The sequence below is a fragment of the Schistocerca nitens genome, chromosome 6, assembly GCF_023898315.1.
Source record: "Schistocerca nitens isolate TAMUIC-IGC-003100 chromosome 6, iqSchNite1.1, whole genome shotgun sequence".
Taxonomy (NCBI): Eukaryota; Metazoa; Arthropoda; class Insecta; order Orthoptera; family Acrididae; genus Schistocerca; species Schistocerca nitens.
This window is the reverse complement of record NC_064619.1, coordinates 340,557,274-340,580,143: the sequence shown is the minus strand read 5'-3', so window position 1 is coordinate 340,580,143 and position 22,870 is coordinate 340,557,274. Positions and strand designations below refer to the sequence as shown.

General features: G+C 43.0%; 1 protein-coding gene across 2 annotated transcripts in view; it reads left to right on the top strand.

Moving 5' to 3' along the window:
* LOC126263082 (calcium and integrin-binding protein 1-like) overlaps positions 1–21,334 on the top strand; it is a 53,170-nt gene extending 31,836 nt beyond the window's left edge. For both annotated transcript variants that reach the window (XM_049960077.1, XM_049960076.1), the window contains 2 exons: positions 3,494–3,692; positions 19,406–21,334. In XM_049960077.1, coding sequence (XP_049816034.1) covers positions 3,494–3,692; positions 19,406–19,427 — 221 coding nt within the window. In that variant the 3' untranslated portion in view covers positions 19,428–21,334. The remainder of the gene's footprint in view (positions 1–3,493; positions 3,693–19,405) is intronic.
* Positions 21,335–22,870: the final 1,536 nt, after the last annotated feature.

Genomic DNA, 22,870 nt, shown 5'->3' with positions numbered 1-22,870 from the left:
GCAGATCGAGCAGTGCCTTAAAAAAGCAATGGAAATGATTGCTTAGCCAGATTAACTATAACGTGTACAGCCAGTGGACTATATGTGAACATTGTGATGGTGCCCATGAATGGATGACCACATTATGATAAACATGTTCCACTAAACCATTATAGCATCCATTTCCAAAGTCTTCACACTGCACATTAAGACTAACAGTCCACTGGTTGAGTGAGGAGTGTCCTTTACGAACAGTACATGCAGCCCTGTGAAGGTCCAAATGCTGACCTACTGCAGAGCATATCAGACACTGATATGCAGATACTGCCAAATTATAAGCAAGAGCAAGAATAGAAAATGTCACAGATTCCTGAACATGGTAAATCATTTCACAGAGTGCATCTTTGTATGGAAGCCAATCAAGAGTATTTTCAGAAGAGGTTTCCAGTTAGAGATGTAATTGATGAGACATGCCCAGCAGACATTGCTCATGTAATGCAGAACATTTCACAAAAGTGACCACTATAGCCAGTCATGAAACAGCCTTCTGTCGTCGCAAAATTGCTGCACAAAAGGCAGGTGGAACTTCCGTTCCTGCAAAAAAACTTAGTTACCCCTTTGCAATGTGTGGGTTAGATATAGCATGGTGAATGGCTTATGGCACTGGTTCACAATAAGGTCTGTTACACCATGTTGCAGTAACCCAAGGAAATGCAATGTAAATCTGTTCTGTTGTGTTGAACCAGATTTGGGGGTCAGATGACTTAACTATCCATGCCTGCTGTGGAGTAGATGCCTGCCCTTTCTGGGGCACCAGGACACTGGGGAATGGCCATCAAGCCAGATGGTGATTACTTACGGTGCAGCTTGAATATGGATAGTAGAGAAAAACTAGTAGAGATTCCTAATAAAATTAGACCACTGCCTAATAAATCAAGATACAGATGCATTTTAGTGCCTCCCACAGCACAATTCCTACTCTCACGAGAACTCCCTAAACTATTTTGTGATCGTGTGAGTGATGAGCATGGGCCCCCAACTCATTTCTTCTTACCCATTAATTGTGCATGACCTTACCACCACATTAGGTTGCTGATAACAGCAGTACTCTTGTTGTTAAAGCTGAGCCCACGAGCAGAGGTCTTGCTCTTGTTTACCACACAGATGGGCAACGATATTACGCGTGCTTCGTGGCCACACGCGCTAGAAGTGGACACACGAGTGTGAAATGTTTGGGCTGGATGTCTTACATGGGTGCAGAAACCTTAGAGAGTAACCAAGGCAAGTTCAGTTCAGCAAGCCATGAACATTTTCTTGAAAATGTCATCATCCCTGGACCTTGACTTTGGTACCCTGAATGACGTCTCACTTACCAACATGATAATCACCCATCACACACGAGCATTAGGATTCAGAGCTGGTTTCAAAGGAGGGAAAATATTATTCAGTGCCTTCCATGGCTTCCAAAGTCACCTGATCTAAATCCCACAAAGCATCTTTGGCCTCAACTTGAGACTGCAACACAGGCAGGACAGTTACCCAAACCCTCCTCTGGGAACTGCGAATGCCCTATGGGATTTTAGCTTTCCAGCTAAAAAGATACTTTGTGTGAGACTTACTGTGAGCAGTATCCCTCTGCTGGTGGCATGTGGAATGTCTACACAGGATGTGATGCCCTCACATGGGGACATAGCTTAGGACACTGCTGCACTTTTCAGAAGTCCATCATAGTTGACATGAGTTCACATTCACCAAACACAGCATTATTTTTCATGTTGGGGGAATAGATTTGGTATGTCAGGTCATTCAAGCATTCTCTCAAATCACACAGTACACATTGTAACCATGTCTTTTTCATAATGGTCTACTCCAACATCGCCTTCTGCTGTGACTGTTCGCTCATCTCCCAAAGTTCCAGTCACATGCAGTGTTGTTCAGATATGTTTACTTTTTCGTTCTGTTTCCCTATAGCTCAAATAATGTGTGCTGAAAGACTGCAACACAGGCAAAACCATTATACGATTATCTCCACCCAATTGAATGTATACACTAAATAGTCTTCTATTGGTGTACCAAGTATGTTACAATTTTCCACGTACTTCCACATTTGGTCCACAATTTTTTGTCAGATAAATTGTTCTTCCATGCATCTCAAAGGTTACTTAACAAATGAACTTTAGCTCAGCTGGTACTTCATATCTAATATTTCCTGCTGGACGAACAAATTAATATGGAATGAACACATTTATGAGCAGATAAATCGAAGTAACTCTTTTATTTGCAAAAAAATCTGTACTTAACTTGACTAACTGACAAAATTGCTGGCATTTTCACTCTCTGCTATTGCCTGGGATAATCTTCTGAGCGAATGTAGTTGAGGACAGTTAAATGTTTTGTTGTTAGAAAATAAGCAATAAAAATATTGTGTGAAGTTGGTTCACAAACATATTGCTATGAACTCCTTATAACGTCAAATTCAAACACATTACAGCCTATTAATTTACTTCATAATTTTGTTCATAGCAAGCAGTAAATTGGCTTCAGTTGAACTATGATAGGCATATCCACAAAACAAGATAAAGAAATAATTTAAATAACTTACTTATGGATATACCTCTGTCTAGGATAAAAAATGGACACAAAAATTTAAGGATGGGTAGTAGTCTGCAAGTGATTATTGATAATAACCCTTCTTTTGTGGTTCACTTCTGCTTAAGAGTTTAATACTACTGTGACACTAATAGTAGTTGTGTGTGTGTGTGTGTGTGTGTGTGTGTGTGTGTGTGTGTGTGTGTAATATTCAGTATTATACATTATTCTGTTATCCATCAGGCTTCACAGTTTGAGTGGACTGCAGATCATCATGTTGGGCATGTGAATCCCGATTGCTTATGCAAGGAGTTCTGCCTCTAGTGGAGCTTTGTCTTCGATTTCTATGTCCACATGCTTGTAATAATTGTTGTATCTTTTACTTTTACTAGAAATTTGTCAGCTCTCCCCCTTCCCCTTCAGTTCATTGCATGTCATGAATTCTCATGTAAAGCTGCATTCCGTTGATGGTCCATCAGTGAAAGTGAAACATTTTCAAGGACTACAGGTCTGTACATTAATAATTACTTCACAGTTAAAAGTTTCTGCAGGTACAGCTATCCAGAAATATGGTTAGGTGCTGAAGGACAGTATCAATTTATGAAATGCATAGAGTCCCTATGCTGTGTTATTTTAAAATTAGGCCACCATCAAGTTATAAGTATTTATTTTACAGTATCTAACTGAAGCAATTGGTCTATAGAAAGTCTAGGATCAAGTATGAAGTATTGCCTAATTGTCCCTTCCTAATCAGGTAAGCATGTATGAGATGGTTAAGTTTTGAATATGCTTGACTTAATTATCAATTATTGCACAAATTATAAAGACAGTCTGTTTTGCTCCTAATCTTTGAATGGCTGTGTATGGTAACTGTTCTTTTAGTGTGCGGAGATTTAGCATTCTTGATTTTTAATCTTTTTTTCAGATTTTGATGGTGATGATATGTTGGGAGTATCCGATCTGAGAAAGGTTGTGGAACGTTTGACAGGGCCACAACGGCTAAGTGAACAGGATATGCAGCACCTTATACAAAATATCCTAGAAGAAGCTGATTTGGATGATGATGGTGCATTGTCATTTGCAGAATTTGAGCATATCATATCAAAATCGTCTGATTTTGCCAAGTAAGTTACATATTCACTTGCTTGCTTATTGGTTTCAGTGATGGGCATAGGAGGATCTGTGTCATTTGGGGACGTGGAGGTGATGTTTTTCAGTTGAGATATTGTAGACATGGTCCGTGCCATGTAGCATAATATTATTACAGATTGTAGCATTGTAATTTATTCTTTGTATCCTTGGAGTAGGTATAATGTTTAGTAAACTTTGAAGTTCACACAGTGCTGTCAATGGTTCCCAGAAGACACGTGAACAAAATTGTGCAGTTATTCGGACTTTGTGTTAATACAGTTTTGTGTGAAGGGCAGGAAGTTTTGTTCAACTGTGGCACCCCGAGAGATTTCAATATAATATTGAAATAATGATTTATGTAAAACTTTTGTCATAATATATGTAAAATGGAGGGGATGAATAATGCATAAACTTAAAACAGTTGCTTGAACAGTGATAATTGGAGCATTGCAAAACCCAATCCAGCTTTGGGAAGTTTTAAAAATTTCTTTGCTAGTAAATATGAAAGGTAAAAAATTTGTAAAACGGGACGGGTGGGGAATTTTGCAAGCATGTTGTTACCGAAAAAGGAAATGCATTCAAATCCACACTGAATACTCTGTCTGTTCTGGAAAAGGCTCTCTTTGAAGTCCTTACAAAAATATTTGCCCAGTAGTTAGAAGAAAGCAAAGTTAACAACTGTCCACAAGAAAGGTATCAGAAGTCATCCACAAAACTAACTTTCAATATCTTTGCCATTAATCTCTTGTAGATTTTATCTCAAACAGAATTCCACGAACATCAGTCATACGAAACCCAACTTTTACTTTTCTCGCTACATCCTGAAAGCCAGCAAGTTGTACAAAACCCAGCTTTCCTTTTTCTCACGACATCCTGAAAGCTAGGGGTAAGAGCTGTCAGGTAGATGCAGTATTTCTTGACTTCTGAAAATCATTTGATCCAGTAACACGTAGGTGATTAGTAATTAAAAGACAATCATGTGTATTATCCTAAATTTGTGACTGGCTGAGAATTTCTTGGTAGGGAGGATGCAGCATGTTATCAGATGGAAGATTGTTAACTGAGGCAAAAGTGACTTTTGGCATGCCTCAGGGAAGTCTGTTGGGACACAAGATGTTAATGTTGTATACCCCCCCCCCCCCACACACACACACACACAGTTCTCAAGGGAAAAAAAAATTGTGTTTGTCTGAGAGTGTCATATCAACTCATCCCTTCTCTGAGTCAAGTTGTGCCACATATTTCCTTTCTCCCTGATTCTATTCCGTACCTCATTAGTTACACCCATCTGATTTTCCCCATTCAAAAGCTTCTATCCTCTTTTTGTCTGAACTGTATATTGTCCATGTTTTACTTCCTAACACTTAAATCTATACTTGATGTTAACAAATTTCTCTTCTTCAGAAATGCTTTCCTTGCCATTGCCAGCCTACGTTTTATGTCATCTCTATTTTGACCACCATCAGTTATTTTGCTGCCCAAATGGCAAACCTCATCTACTACTTAAAGTGCCTCATTTCCTAATCTGATTCCCTCAGCATCACCTGATTTAGTTAGACAACTGTCCATTCCGGTAACAACTTACCACCAGCGATAGACTACAAACCTGTTTCACTCCCTTCTCAACCGCTGCTTCCCTTCCATGCTCCTCAACTCTTACAAGTGCCATTTGGTTTCAGTTATAAATAGCCTTTTGATCCCTGTATTTTACTGCAGATAGCTTCAGAATTTCAGTGTATATTCCATCGACATTGTCATAAGCTTTCTCGAGATCTACAAATGCTATAGACACAGATTTACCTTTAACCTATCTTCAAAGAGAAGAATTAGGGTCAGTATTTCCTCACATGTTCCTTCTCCAGAATCGAAACTAATCTTCCCCAAGATTGGCTTCTACCAGTTTTACCATTCTCCTGTAATAATTTGTTAGAATTTTGCAACTGTGACTTACTAAACTTTTAGTTCAGTAATATTCACATCAGTCAGCACCTGCTTTCTTTGGGATTTGAATTATTACATTCTTCTTGAAGTCTGAAGGTATTTTGCTTGCCTCATACATTTTGCACACCAGGTGAAGAGTTTTGTTGTAACTGACTCTCTCAGTGCTATTAGTAGTTCTGACAGAATGTCATCTACTCCAGGTGCCTTGTTTCAACTCAGGTTTTTCAGTGCTGTGTCAAATTTTCTCACAGTATCGTATCTCCTATCTCATCTTTGTTCTCTTCCATTTCTATTATATTGCCTTAAAGTTCATGTCGCTTGCATAGCCCTCCCCTCCTATATACTCCTTCCATCTTGCGGCTTTCCCTTCTTTGCATGGTGCTAGTTTTCCATTTAAGCTCGTGATACTCATTTATGCCCTGTGATATCCAAGGATTTCTGCTACCCTTTTCTATCTGTTTGATCCTTTGCTGCCTTCATTATTGCAAGTCTCAAAACTATCCATTCATCTTCTTCTCTCTTCCTTTCCTCTATTGTGTTCAACTATTGTTTAATGTGCCCTTTGAAACTCTCAACAACCCCATTTCTTTCAACTTGTCCAGGCCCTGTCTCTTTAATTTCCTCAGATTTTTCAGTTTTAATCTACTGTGGTCAGTCCATACCTGCCCCTGCAAATGTTGTACAGTTTAAAACCTGGTACCAGAATTGACCTGAAACCTTCTGGTATCTCCTGGTCGCTTCCATGTATACAACCTTCATTTGTGATTCTTTAATCAAGTATTAGTGATAATTAAATTATGACCCATGCAAAATTCTACCAGATGACTTCTTCTTTCATTCCTGTTCCCCAGTCCATATTCACCTACTACTTTTGCCTTCCTTTTCCTACTATATAATTCCAGATCCCCATCATAGTTAAATTTTCCTCTTCCTTAACTATCTGAATAACTTCTATTACCTCATCACACAGTTCTTCAATCTCTTCATTATCTGTGGATCTACTGGCATATTAACTTGCACTACCTTTGTGGGTGTTGACTGTATGTCCATCTTGGCTGTGACAATGCATTCACTGTGCTGGTCGTAATGGCTTACCTGCAATCCTATTTTCTTATCCATTATTAGACCTACTCCTGTGTTACCCCTGTTTGAGTTTATATTGATAGCCCTGTACTTGCCTGACCTGAAGTGTCTTTCATCCTGCCCCCAAACTTTACTAATTTTCGCTATATCTAACTTCAGCTTATCCAGTCTGCTTTTTAAATTTGCTAACTCAAGCCTGAAAAAAGTTGCACAAATACCTAGTCAGATCTTGATAAGTTTTCATTGTGGTGCAAACATTGTTAACTTGGTTTAAATATTCAGAAACAAAAGATGTTGCACTATGCAGAATGCAGAAAATTGTACCTTATGATTACAAAAGCAGTGAGCCACATCAGAACGGAATTGACTGTGAGAGTGTATGATGGTGTGTATGCTGATCTTCACGACCAGTGGAGCACTGGTGGTAATGAGATGAACAAATATATACTGCCTGATTAAAAAAGTGAAGCATCCAGAAGGGGAGAAAAAAGTAAAATGAAACTTTACTAATTGATAGGGTATGTGATGTTATTGCAATGATTACTCCAGTGATTGAAAAACCAACTCAGATGTACTGTAGTGTTTCGGGATGTTTATAAAAATATCCCAACACACCATTGGAAAGCTGCTTGTGAGTAAATTGAATAAGGATAAATGCAGTGGGAAAGGAAAACTGTGTGTTTTCCTTTCTCATAAGCAGTGAATGTGGAGCAGCGGTGGAGCTGGTGAGAAGGGGACCAGTAAAAATGGTATTACAACCACTAGTCGTCTGGGAGTCATTTGTGCCATGGTGCAGCAAGCGCCTGAATCCGAGAGTCATGGAGTAAAAAATGCAACAACACGGGCATAATGAACAATTTACGAGTGGTAGTTGATTTTCTTGTTTTTATCTCAGGTCTTACAGTATGCTTGTACAGACATTTGAATGTACTCAAGAGAGTGGTATTACCATAGCAATTGTTGTGTTGTGAAAAGTAATAATGAAAATGTTGGTCAAAATATACCCATTTAGAAGTGTGGCTATTTATTTAGTAGCGCAATAGCGAGAACTTTCGGAAGCATTCCAGGAATCTTCACCGTAGTTGAATCGAGAGGGAGGTGGCAGGAAGGATCCGGACTCAGAGAAGATAGGATGAAGGTAATACTGCTATCATCTGGAGTTGTATTGGGGTTGGCAAAATATTGCGATGTTATATCAGCTAGGGATGCAACTTCCCACTAGTGCTGGTATAAGACCCACCACAAATCTTACAAAATAAACAACAGCAGAAAAGAAGGAAAAATTCACCCCAGTACAAAGAACTTGGCAGTATGAGCTCACTTATCAGAATGGCCTGGATGCAGGCACAGGCACCATGATAGTGTTGCAAGGGAAGTTACCCATGAGGATGCAGGATGTCCATGTTGTACTGTTGTCATCATCAGTTCCTTCAATCACAACCAACCGTGACATAAAGTCATACCTGATCGCTTTCCACACCATAACGCCAAAAGTAATGTGCCTGACCTCTCCCCAGGTTACCTCCGAGCTTGCTGATTGTCACCAATGATAGTGAGAACCACGATTTATCACTCAACACAATGTGACACCATTCATCAGCAGTTGATGCTTCCCAAGCATGGCACAACAAAATACAGCAGTTTGTTTTGTGTTTTTCATGAAAGCCTATGCGTGGGACAGTAATTCCTTGATCCAGGAGCTCCTTATCTCTGACTAATGGTGTGGGATGACACAAAATGTTGCAGGGAGTCTTTTACTTGCTGTAGAATGGCAGGCACAGATGAGATGGGGTTACGATGTGCTAGGTGCGATCCTCCTTTGTGATGGTCAGACATGATTGACCAGAAAGTTAACGAGTATGCCTGCCATCACATTCCCATGCATTCCAACACTGGGCTACTGTCACATCTGAATGCCCCACAAATCTGGATGTTACATTATAGAACTAGTTGGTCAAATGGAGTTCCACAGTAGCCTCTTTCAAACTCTTATCAGGTTCTGATACCGCTGTCTCACATGAGTACAGTATCTCCATGTCCTCCACAGTGGTCATTCAACATCTAACACTGTTCATGTCCCTTAAATATTCTGCCAGGCGTGATAAGAACACTAAACACAGAAACACTAATTCATTCTGGTAGCTGTTCTACGTGTCACAGAGAACTGTAACTCGGATCACATACATGCTCTCCAGTGGTGTATAGTGTACAAAGTTACAATGACATCTGACCGCGTCTTCTGGGTGCTTTACTTTTTTTGTCAGGTAATTGAGAATTCGCCGTTTGCAACATTTATTTCACTACCAGCATGAGAGGGACGTAGCATTACGTGAGCTCTTAAATTGTATCTTCCAGCTATAACCTGCCCTTTCTTCTACTCCCCCAGGGGGGGCCACAGTCCTTTTGTGGGTACGTGTGGGACGCACGGGGCCCCGAGCTATTGCAGTCTCCTTTCCTTTCTTCTCCAGGCTGCATTACCATCCCTGTTCCTCTCCCTCCCTATCCTTGCTCCTTTGTCCCTGCCCCTCTGTTCCCTCTTAGTGGACTTCTTTGTCGACCTGGCTATCCTCTTGGCTTTGTTTTGGTCCCCTTGGGGTTTGACCTCCATTTCCAAAATTTTGTGTTCAGTGTGAGCCATCGGGGATGAACTCCCTACCTAGCTTCCATGGTGCAGGTTTCTCTCCCCCTCCCCTCCCCTCTCCCTTTGCACCCTGGCCCCCCTCCTGCTAGGTCACCAGCACGGTAGCCAGTCCATGTGGTGGGGCTGTTAAGTACCCACTTGGCTGAGCCCCCTAACGCCACAGGGATCACACTACTAGTACGTGAGCTGTTAACGCCTCGTGTATGCCCATGAGTCGATGCTCGTCGTTTTGGGGCACCAGAACTCCTGGCAATAGCTGCCGTGCCAGACAGCCCTTACTGTGGCTGGGTGGTGCCCATGGGGTGAGCCCCTGATGGTAGTGGGTGGTACTAGGGTGGACACCTTACGCATGAAGCGATAAAAGCGTCACCATCCTGGCCATTCTGTGGCCATCTCTAACAGTGGTAGCAGATGTGAGACTCCTTCTTCTGATCCTTTGGCCTTCCCCTCCCTGGCCACCCCCTGGGAGGAGGGTCAAGCTCGCCGACTTGGGTTGAAACTTTTCCTTCGGTACCTGGTTTGTACCAGGACGGGTGGCGGTAGTTTTGCCACGACCTAGCCTTTGTTTTTTGTGGAGACGATTGAAGATAAGTATGGTGAAGTTTAATCGATGAGTAAAATGCAGTCCGCTGCTTTGCTCATCAAGACATCTTCTGCTGCCCAATCTGACGCCCTGCGTGCTTGTGACAGTCTTGGTGACGTCCCAGTCTCCGTCACGCCCCACCAATCTTTGAACTCAGTACAGGGCATTATTTTCCATTGAGTTTTTCTTTTGCAAACTGACAAGGAGCTCCTTGCTAACCTCAAGCTGCGAGGGGTTTGTTTTATCCGCCGTATGCAGCAAGGCCATCCAAACAATCGCATTGCTACGGGTGCCCTTATCCTGGCCTTCGAGGGGGCTGTCCTCCCAGAGAAGGTCAAGGTAATGGTGTATCGGTGTGATGTAAAATCTTATATTCCACCACTGATGAGGTGTTTAAATGCTTACTGTTTGGACACATGTCTTCCAGCTGCACTACTGACCCCCTCTGTGGGGCCCCCACCCATGAGGGGAGTGCCTATGCTCACTCGCCAATGTGTGTAAATTGTAATGGACGGCATTCTCCATGCCCGCCTACATGCCTGGTGTTTGTGAAAGAAAGAAGGCTTCAAGAGTAAAAAACCTTAGATCAGCTCACCTACACTGGGGCTCATCAAAAATACGACGGGCTCCATCCTGTGTCTATGACTTCTACTATTGCTTCAATTAGTCCATTCCCCCTCCTACCCCCTCCTCTTCCTAGCCCCACCCTCTTCACCCCATGCCATCAGCCTCCTCCTTCTCCTCCCATCCCCCTCCCCCTCAGTACCCATACCCACCCCTTCGGGTGCTGCTCCCCCTGCCCCGCCGGTACTATAGCTCCCTCCTGGTACTCCTCTTCCTAGCACCCCCCTGAAAGGTAATGTATTGCTCCACATTGGCAACATGATCCGCGGCCAGTGGGCACCAAGATCGCCCGGTGTAATTCCGTGTCTGCCCTCGCTGAAGTCTGCCCTTCTCTTCCTTCCCAAGAGAAGAAGCAGAAACGCAGGAACAAGGGGTAAGCACCTCTGATACTCCCTGAGATGCAGCCATCCCCTCCTACAGTCAATGAACCAACAGAGTCTGACCCCACCTATATGGATATTACCCAGTTCTTATCGGTGACGGGTAGCGACTTGGTGACGTGACCAACTCTGGTCCATTCGCTTCCACTTTGGACTCTGGCTTGAGAATCCTCCAGTGGAATTGTAATGGATATTTGCGTCACCTTCCAGAGTGGCAGCCTCTTCTTTTTATCTACTCTTCCACTTATATTGCACTCCAGGAGACCCATTTTGCCAATTTTTACTCACCCACCCTTTGTGGGTTCCATGCTTTCTGTCGGAACCGAATTGGCCTCTTGCGGGCTTCTGGTGGTGTTTGCTCCTTGGTCTGCAAGCACATTGTTAGTAAATGGGTTCCCCTCCATACCACTCTGGAAGCCATTGCTATCAGAGTCCATCTGGCCACTCCAGTCACAATCTGTGATCTCTACCTCCCGCCTGCAGGCCGCCCACATCCCATGCCCTCACCAGCCTTCTTCAACAACTCCCTTCCTGTTATTAGGAGACTTTAATGCCCACAACCCTCTTTGGAGTAGTCATACGACTACTGCCCTGGGCAGGTCAGTTGAAGCTGTTCTGGCAGGACTTGACCTCTGTTTACTAAACACAGGCACTCCCACACACTTCAGTGTGGTGCACGGCACTTTCTCCACCATTGACCTCGCCATCTGCATTCCCTCCATTCAGTGGGGCATCCACGATGACTTATGTGACATCGACCATTACCCGATTGTTTTGACCTTCCTTCAGTGTCTCTCGCTCCATCACCCTCCCAGGTGGGCCATATCTAAGGCTGATTGGGGTGCCTTCTCCTCTGCTCCTATCCCCCCTGTATTGCCACACGATAGTGTTGATGAATCTACTCAGACTTTGACTGCCATCAATCCTTTCAGCAGCTGTTTCAGCAATCCCTTCTTCAGGTTCCCCCCACCGGAAGATGGTCCCTTGGTGGGCTCCAGAAATTGCTGCAGCCATAAAAGACCACTGCCAGGCTCTTCAACACTTCAAGTGGCACCCTTCTACTGCTCTTCTTCTGGTCTTTAAACAACTCCACACCTGGGTCCGCTACCTAATCAAATTTCAGAAACGGATTTCCTGGGAACGATACGTAGCTGCCATTGGACCCCACACTCCATCTTCACAAGTCTGGGTGAAACTCAGGCGAATTTTTGGTCACCGTCCTCCCACCAGGGTTGCAGGAATTTTTTTGCATGGTGTTGTCCTTACCAATCCGGACTTTGTAGCAGAAAATTTCGCTCAAGCTTTGGCATCGGCTCAGTACCTGCCCACGTTCCTTCTCCTGAAGGAGCGTTCAGAATGACTGCCTTTGTCTTTTGTTTCTCACTGCTCGGAGCCATATAATGTCCCATTCAGTTAGTGGGAATTTGCCAGTGCCCTCGCCCTTTGTCCTGATACGGCTCCTGGACCGGCTCGGATACATAACCAAATGCTCCAATAGTTATCGGTGGCTGGCCACCATCGTATACTGACCCTCTTCAACTGTCTCTGGAGTGAGGGAGTCTTTCATACCCAGTGGCAGGAAAGCATTGTTGTTCTGGTGTTGAAGCCAGGGAAACCGCCTCTTCAGTTGGATAGCTACCGTCCAATTAGCCTTGCGAACACCCTCTGCAAGCTCCTTGAACGCATGGTGAGTTGGTGGCTGTATTGGAGCCTTGAATCCCATGACCTTTTGTCACTGACTCAAAGTGGTTTTCGTTGTGGCCGCTCTACGGTGGATAACTTGGTCCACCTGGAGTCTGCTATCCAGTCGGCTTTTGCCCATCGGCAACACCTTGCAGTCTTCTTTGATCTGCATAAAGCCTATGACACCACCTGGCGCCACCACATCCTCACCACCCTTCATGAATGGAGCCTTCGTGGTGCTCTGCCTGTTTTTATCCATAACTTCCTTTCTTGTCACTCTTTTCAGGTCCAAGTTGGCTCCTCCTACAGCTCTCCCCATTGGCAAGAAAATGGGGTTGCACAGGGTTTCGTGCTGAGCGTACCTCTTTCACATAGCCATTAATGGTCTGGTGACAGCTGTTGGGCCGACAGTGTCCCCTCTTTGTATGCTGACGATTTTTGTTTATACTTCGCCTCCTTCGTAATGGTCACTGCAGAACGACATCTACAGGGGGCAATCTGTCGGGCGCACACATGGGCTCTCTCCCATGGCTTTCAGTTTTTGGCGGCCAAGACATGTGTCTGGGTCTTGTCTTCGATGCCCAGTTGACATGGCTCCCTCATCTTTGCCAGCTGAAGAGGATGTGCTGGTCCCATCTCCGTGTTCTTAGGTGTCTGTGCAATACCTCCTGGGGTGCAAACCATCTGTTCTCCTGCGATTGTATCAGTAGTTGGTCCAGTCTCGTTTAGACTATGGAAGTCCTGTCTATGTCTGCGCCGCCTTCGACACTGCAGATACTAGACCCTATCCACCACTGTGGGGTCCGACTTGCGACTGGTGCCTTCCTGACTAGCCCCGTACTTAGCCTTCTCGCAGATGTGGGGATTCCACTACTGAGAGTTTTGCACCAGCAACAGCTGATACCTTATGCGCTCTGCATTCGCTGCACCCCAAAACACCCTAATTATGGTCTTCTTTTATCCAGACACAGAGGTCACCCTGCCGCAGCGGAAGCCACGATGTGGGCTTACCATGGCTGTCCGCTTTCAGTCACTCTTTTCTGAGCTCCAGCAATTGCCTTTACCGCCTCTCTTCTCCACTCAAGCACGTACCCCTCCGTTGTGCGTCTCTCGGCCACAGCTCTGTCTTGATCTCTCAGTCGATTCAAAGGATTCTGTCCCTCCGATGGCTCTTCGCCACCAGTTCTCCTGTCTCCTCAGTTCTTTTCAGGGTTCAGAAGCGATCTATATTGATGGCTCCATGGTTGCTGGCCGCACTGATTTTGCTTACACCTATGCGCGACGCAAGGAACTTCGTTCCTTGTGTGATGGCTGTAGTGTTTTTACTGCAGAATTGGTAGCCATGTTGCGCGCACTGGACCATATCCGCCCCTGCTCAGGGCTATCCTTCACTATCTGTAGTGACTCATTGAACGGTTTGCACGCTATCGGCCAGTGCTTCCCTCGCCACTCGTTTGTCATTGCCATCCATGACTCCCCTTCTCTCCTCACTCAACATGGATGCTCGGTGGTTTTCTTTTGGACCCCAGGCCATGTTGGGATTCCTGGCAATGAACTTGCCGATTAACTGGCTAAATTAGCTACTACCAGGCCATCTCTTGCTATTGGCATTCCGGAAATAGATCTTCGCTCGGAATGAAATTGTAAGGTTTTGGGCCTTTGGGATGCAGAATCGATCACTCTTTCTTCACCGAACAAGCTCTGGGCAATTAAGGATTCTACAACTCCATGGTGGTCCTCCTTACGTGCCTCTCGTAAGGCCTTCATCCTATGCCAGCTCCACATCGGCCATACTTTTTTGACTCACGGTTATCTCGTCCGTCGTGAGGACCCCCCCTTCTGTCATTGTGGATCGATGTTGACCGTGGCTCACATCTTATTGGACTGTCCCAACTTAGCCACCCTACAACGGACTTTTAACTTTTCAGACTCGCTACCCCTGATGTTGGCTGACAATGCCTCAGTGGTGGATCTCATTTTATGTTTTATTCATGATGGGGGTTTTTATCGCTTTATTTAAGGGAGGGATCTTCCGCCTTATCGGTGAGTGGAGGGGATGGTAGGCCCTCTTGCCTCCCGCCTTCACTCCAACTGGATTGGTTTCAACTGGGCTTGGTGGTTCAACCCGGGCCCTCTGCCTTCCCACTCCTTTCCTTACGGGATCTGTTATGTCTTGAGCGTCTCTCTTGTCTCCTGTGCTTCTTCCTTCCTTCCCTGTCATTAGTTTATCATTTTATGGACATTGTAGTTCCCTCTCCTAATGTGGGATTTTATCGGTTTCAGTTAATCTAAGGTCGGAGGGACTGACGACCGCGTAGTTTGGTCCCTTCTCCAACCAACCAACCTTTGAAACTTCCTGGCAGATTAAAACTGTGTGCCCGACCGAGACTCGAACTCGGGACCTTTGCCTTTCGCGGGCAAGTGCTCTACCAACTGAGCTACCGAAGCACGACTCAAGCCCGGTACTCACAGCTTTACTTCTGCCAGTATCCTCCTACCTTCCAAACTTTACAGAAGCTCTCCTGCGAACCTTGCAGAACTAGCACTCCTGAAAGAAAGGATATAGCGGAGACATGGCTTAGCCACAGCCTGGGGGATGTTTCCAGAATGAGATTTTCACTCTGCAGCGGAGTGTGCGCTGATATGAAACTTCCTGGCAGATTAAAACTGTGTGCCCGACCGAGACTCGAACTCGGGACCTTTGCCTTTCGCGGGCAAGTTTTAATCTGCCAGGAAGTTTCATATCAGCGCACACTCTGCTGCAGAGTGAAAATCTCATTCTGCAACCAACCTTTGTTTTTCTGGGAGATTTTAATGCACATACACCTTTTGTGGGATAGCCATAAGATCACTAACTGTGGTAGCTTATTAGAGCAGATGTGGATCTGTGGTCTTGCCCAAAATTGTACCCTTTTATTCAGTGGAAGATTTACAGTGACCTCAGTAATAATTATTACAACCTGATTATATTCTCTCTCCCACACTGATACTGCACTAGACTCCCCTCATTGGATTCTTAAGAATGCTGACTCTTTTTAGCACTTCTGACATTTGATACAACTTTCCATGGGCCTCAAGGTATCCCTTCAGAGTCCAGTCCCTTTGTTGATGCAGGAAGTCTCTGTAGCAATTAAAATGCCGCAGAAGGGCACTTCAATAATATAAGTGCCATCTGCTGAAATATTCCATATTACCTTTAAATGTCACAGAGCCTTAGCCCACTACACAATAATAATTATTTATTTCTTTTTCTAGTGCTTGCTCCCCCCCCCCCCCCCCCTACCCATCTTCCTAGGCACCTGTCATGGTTGCGTAGTGAAATCAGACCTTACAGTCAGTTCTCGTAACTACCCTCCACCATTCATCATACTGTCTTTCAACAGGCAATATATGGAACCCTTTCTCTGAGTGGGAACTTCTCACAACATTTTCAATGTTCCGAAATACAACTCTGGGCCCTCATCGAATATAAAATCAAATGTTGCATCACCCAGCTATAAAATGTAAGCATCACATCCTTGCTCTTCAGAAACACTCCACGAAGGTGTTAACTGATGGTGCTGTTGTACAGTAGAGCACCAGAAAAATGTATTGAAATGGAGGAAGACCTGCAGAGGACTGATTCTGGTACAGTGACTAGCAGTTTGCCAACTTGCACAATGTACTGCACATAAATAGACAGAAAGGCCCATTTCTTACATACTCCTTTCTGTATTATTCATAATCACAATTATGACAACAGTCACCACCAGTTTTAACACTACATTGAGCATCTTCAGATTCTACTGCATACCGCATAGATGGCATTTCATGAAATAATTTTTGTCATATGCCTTTTCCACCAAATGCCACCTATGGTGAATAAACTCTGAAGATGGCCAATTTGTGGCTGAAGCTAGTAGTGATTATAATTATATTATTTATGTTCTAATGTCTAAATCCTGCATGGTCAATGTGTACTTTTTCCCAAAAGAGCCATTAGTGTTTGATTGAAGACGACTGTTTACAGCCACAAGCCATTAAATATCTAGGAGTATGCATCTTGATATTTATTAGAAATGACATTCATGTGACCCCACTAATACAGTAGACTCTCAGATCTAAAACTCCTAACTTATCTTGTGTTTGTCTAGGGTTGCAGATCCACAAATAGATTTTGTTATTTATAAAGTTAAGATCACATTAAAAATATAAAGTCTTCAGTGGGATGCACTGAAATATCTCATTGCATCAGTGTTCCCACATTTACACTGAGCAAAACAATACAGTGCTATCTAGAAAAATATTTGCATCTGTAACTGTCCATGTGTCATTTTGCTACATCTGTCAATACTGTCCCAAGACTCACTGCAACTACTCCCCTTCAGCTGAGGCTGCGCCGTTTATGCTGGTGACTTCTGACCCCATTCCCATGACATCAGACAAGCTCAGCATCAGAATTGAGACTTGGATTTTGAAAAAAAAAAATAAAAAAAAAATAAAACTACAAAATAATTGAAATTTATTATGACCTTTTGTGATGTGTATGGAAAAAGGCATAATGAGTGAAACCTGAGTGAGGCAGTGTTGCATTGATTTTCAAAACAGCTGTACCAGTGTTCTTCATGAGGACCGCAGTGGTAGGCCTAGCCTTGTTGTAGAAACCAAAACCAACTGTGGGAACGCCTTGGGCTGTGGATCGGAGCCGCCAGGCGGGGGAGCCGCCGGTGAGCCGCCAGGCGGGGAAGCCGCCGGTGGTGGAGCACGCACCACCGGGCAAACACAAGGGCGAGTGGGACGACAGACCAACGACAACTGACAACAACCGACAACGACCGACACAACAAGGAAGAGATAAACAACGGAGGCTTGTAGAAACCACAACACCAAACACCAACAGTAAATCCACTCTGAACCAGAGCCAGGCAAATGTCAACAACGAGCAATGACTAGAACACAGTACCGCCGAGATAGAGATGCAATACGGAGAGAGTACCAGACTGACTGGACTAGGGCAGAGCGGGTCCCTATATACGAAACTGGAGGGAGTGGCTATTGGCCGCGGTCTGTACGTGGTGTAGCGGTGGCGCCCTCTCTGCGCAAGAGCCACTGCGCAGAAGAGCCGCCGCGGGCACGGAGCCCTCTATGGGCTGGCCGCGTCCATTTGTTCTGGCGTGTGTTCGACTTCCGGCGGGAGGTACTAGACTTGTGACTGATGAACTGGTGATGAAAATGGACAAAATTCATGACAGTCATCACACTGTGAAATTTGGGGAAAATGATCTGTAATCGCAAAGTTTGGTGCATGAAATTGTGGTGGAGAAGCTTGGTTACAACAAATTTTGTGCTAGTTGGGTTCCCAAAATCCTAATAGAAGATCACGAAAAACAGAGACTCACTGCAGCACTGACCTTCCTCGAAGATAATGAGAAAATGGTAACAAAGTTAAAGATAGTATCATAACTGGGGACAAGACATAGGTGAAGCATGTCAATTGTGAAACAAAAAGGCAGTCGATGGAATGGGGACCCATAAATCCTCCCAAGAAACAATGGAAGTGTTTGCAAAAGCTATCAGCAAGAAAGATCGAGGCCACTGGAGTGATTCTAGTTGATTTTGTTGAATATGGCACACAATTAACTCAGTTATTGTCAAACGCCGACGAAGTTAAAGCAGTTGATACAAACCAAGCGTTAGGGAAAACTGAGTGCAAAAGTTTTGTTTCTTCAAGACAACACACAACTAATCATACCTGAGAACTCTGGTGGGGTTTTTAATGGGAGGTGTTTGATCATCCACCACACAGCCATTATTTGGCACTGAGCGACTACCATCTCTTCCCACAACATTTGATGCTGATGCTGAACTGTGTGTCGATATAAACCAGTGGTTGCAATCGCAGGAGGCAGATTTCTGTAGGGAGGGTATTGAAAAACTTGTCATGATATGATAGTGCCTCAATTTGAATGCCAGTTATGTAGAAAAATAGCTTAGGAGCTTATCTTTAAAATGTATATAATAAAATTTGGTTTTACCATAAGTGTTCATTTTTTATTTCAAAACGTATGTTACTTTCTGGTTAGCCCTCTCAATTACTTCCTTCCTCATATATCTTACTAAAGTCAAATAAATTGAAGCTCATATGGAAGGTTATAAATAGGTAGTCTTCCCCATGCACCATTCACACGAGGAACAGAACAGCGGAAAATGATCATGGTACATGAAATTTCGTCCGACAACCACAATAAAGTAGCTTGCTAGTGAATAGATATACATAAAAATTACTTTTTATGGCCTTCTGGTCTCTTTTTTTGTGACTTTGCACAATAAAATAACTCAGTGAGACCAGTATGAAGTTGATTGCATAATTTTTTTGGTGCCGTTAGACAAAACTAATTCGAGTAATTCGAGGAACCAGACTGAATCTTTCACATTGAAGTTGAGTGTGCATGGTTTTGAAACTTCCCAGCAGACTAAAATTGTGAAACGGACCAGGACTGGAGTACAAAACCTTGATTTTCATGAGCACAACACACTTGCACAGTTTCAGTTCTGCTAGTACCTCTCTTTTACTTTCCAAACCACACAGAAATTCTCTTGCACAATTCTTAGGTCATTCCAGGTAACTGTTAATAAAGATCAGTTTTATTCTTTCATGGTCTGAACTGGGAAGTTCAGTATCATATGATGTGATGTCAAATAGCATTAATAGATTAACTGTGACTGGTCAAGTCCAACATTATTCTTACATAACATGCTGTTAACAAGTTGTTCATTTTTCTTTTATTCCAGTGCTTTCAGAATTCGCCTGTGAACAAACCCTGCAGATTGGTGTGTGGTGTTCTACGTATTGCTCAACAGTTGTTGCCAAAGTTCAGTCAGTTGATACTGACTGTAAAACTCTGGGTGCTAGCAGGAATCTCACCGTGGCTAGTCATAGTCCAATATTTAAACAAAACAAAAAAAAAACTTCTGAGACACAATTTGTTTTTATGAACATTGCATAAATAATTATGGTGCCAAGCCTTTTCATGCACAAGATTTTTTCAGTGTGATACATAAATATTGGTAATCTCAAGACACAAATGATCTGACATCTGGGGTTCATACACAGCCCCAGTTCTTTCAAAGCACAAATTATTTATAAAACATCTGGAGCAAGAAAGTCTCCATTATCACAAAATTCGTTAGAGGGAAGACTCTTTTAACTGTTATTGATCAGTGAGACTTCTTTTTTATAGAAAGAAAATATATGCAAGAGAATACAATTTATAGCATGTCAGTCTTCACCATGAGTATTGAAGTGGCATGTTGATGAAAGTAAACTCTGATTTTCTCATTACAAGTCAAAACATTAGAGTATGTAATGGTAGTTTGTAATGAAAGTTTAAAAAAAAAAAGTTACTTTCTATTTTGGGAGTAAATGGCACTAAATTGACTGCAGAACTCCTGTATTTATGATTGAAGGGTATTTAAAGCACACAACTTTATTCTTGTAACTACTGTGCTAACATCTGAAATTTCAGATTGCATAACCAATATATGCATTTGTTGTAGCCTGGAACAGTATTTTAAAGGTACAAATATTTACTACTAAATACTCAGGAGTATTCCTAATCACTGTTTCTCACTGCAGTTATTTTACAATAATAGTCTTATTCCTGACAATTATGCATTTATCTTTGTAGAAGGTTTACTCTAGTCTTGATCTTTTTTGTGTAAATGTTGAACATTGAAATATAAAAATTAAGTAGAAATTATAATGCATCAGTGTTCTGACAAATATGATTTTTATGCTGTGATAAAAATAATTTGTGATTGACATTTCAGTGTGTTGGTTAGCCACATGCTTGTTGTGTTGCCCATGCTAAACATTGTCAGGTGCAGTTGGCTGCATCTCAACAACACAGCCCCTTCTTCCCCATCTCCAAACTCCAATCACATAGTTATTTTATTTGAACAACAGTGTGTGAAATCCTACCCTTTGAGAGTAACTACACAGCAACAAAGTTAAGTGCACAGTTTCAAACATATGTTGCTGTATTTGAAAATTTTCATGGAGATGCAAGATACTTACATTCGGTGTAATAATTAAACATTCAGTGTATGATATAATTAATGATCAATTAGAAGTTGAAAAATGGCATTACAACAAACAGTGAAAAGGTGGCATCTAATATATTGGAAACTTTGTAACGTGCAGGTGTTAGAAGTAGAAGGATGGTTCCATATATCACATTCAATACATCTGTTAGCAGTGGAGTTGAAAAGGATTCAGTTCCAAACAGTTATTATCAGTTCAGAATGTGGCTTTGGAAGAGAATAATGTCTTGAGTTCTTGCATTTGGCATAGGGGTGCTTTCTCCTTCCTTATCCATATACTGAACAAGTTACATGTATAGGAATGATGGTACTTGCCACGAAATCTGGATGTGGCTCAGAGGATCCAAAGGGATGGGGTTCAGTCTAAATCAGTTCGAGGATTTGGACCTGTCACTTATCATTTTTTTCACATCTAGCAATGTTTGTTAGTGTGAAAACTGGTGAGTTGCACTGCAGATCCCCCTGTAACCAGCTGGGTCAGTCAGTTCAAAGGCAGAGGAGGCCAAGTGAACACCACATCCCACAGGACCTTGCTTAGTAAAGCACTGTGGTCTTCAAACCAACCTTTGGGTTGATTAAAGCTACCTTTACCTTTATGGAATTTGATGTACAGGGTGGTTCAAAAAGAATACCACAACTTTAGGAATTTAAAACTCTGCAACGACAAAAGGCAGAGCTAAGCACTATCTGTCGGCGAATTAAGGGAGCTATAAAGTTTCATTTAGTTGTACATTTGTTCGCTTGAGGCGCTGTTGACTAGGCGTCAGCGTCAGTTGATGCTAAGATGGCGACCGCTCAACAGAAAGCTTTTTGTGTTATTGAGTACGGCAGAAGTGAATCGACAACAGTTGTTCAGCGTGCATTTTGAACGAAGTATGGTGTTAAACCTCCTGATAGGTGGTGTATTAAACATTGGTATAAACAGTTTACAGAGAATGGGTGTTTGTGCAAAGGGAAAAGTTCTGGACGGCCGAGAACGAGTGATGAACATGTAGCACGCATCCAGCAAGCATTTGTTGGCAGCCCAGGAAAATCGACTCGCAGAGCTAGCAGAGAGCTGCAAATTCCACAATCAACTGTATGGAGAGTCCTACGAAAAAGGTTAGTTATGAAACCTGAACGTCAACTACCCGAGGCGATGGATCGGCCGCCAGGCAGCCCGTGACAGAGCACTTCATCACTGGCCTCCAAGAAGCCCTGATCTTACCCCCTGCGATTTTTTCTTATGGGGGTATGTTAAGGATATGGTGTTTCGGCCACCTCTCCCAGCCACCATTGATGATTTGAAACGAGAAATAGCAGCAGCTATCCAAACTGTTACGTCTGATATGCTACAGAGAGTGTGGAACGAGTTGGAGTATAGGGTTGATATTGCTCGTGTGTCTGGAGGGGGCCATATTGAACATCTCTGAACTTGTTTTTGAGTGAAAAAAACCTTTTTAAATACTCTTTGTAATGATGTATAACAGAAGGTTATATTATGTTTCTTTCATTAAATACACATTTTTAAAGTTGTGGTATTCTTTTTGAATCACCCTGTATTTCTCAAATAAGGTTGTTGGCCATCTTATCGTATTCATAAGGTTACTTAGCATAAGTGGTTGGATGTACAACACTAATAAAACCAAATTTTGACTGAAGTTGCTATTTTTCTGAAGGTGAAACAGTCTGCGATAAAGATTTCCCCCCCCCCCCCCCCCCCAAGGCACTCCTCAAATGAAAGTAATTTGAACATTTTCCACTGCAGGTTGGCAGAACTATTTATAAATGGGAATATGCTAGACTGTGTTCCTTATTTTTCCAAACTCTCGTCACTACTTTTATAAAGGCCTCATTGCTACTGCTGTGGAGGCCAAGGTGCCCCTGTTATATTATGGTAGGCAGAGTTTGTGAAATGGCTTATGGTGCAGTACACTGCTAAGACAGTTTCTCCCTGCCCCTATTGCACAGCTATGCGTCAGCATCAGGTAACAGGATAGGAGAATGTAGGATCTACAACGCTCCAACAAATTAGTAACAAAGTCACACAAATAAGTTAAAAAGGTTTACTTACCTTTGTGACTTGTCGAACAATGAAGTCTGCAACACTGCATGTAATATAACACAAAAGATACCCTCAATGGCTAGTGTAAATAATGTTACGTAAACTCCACA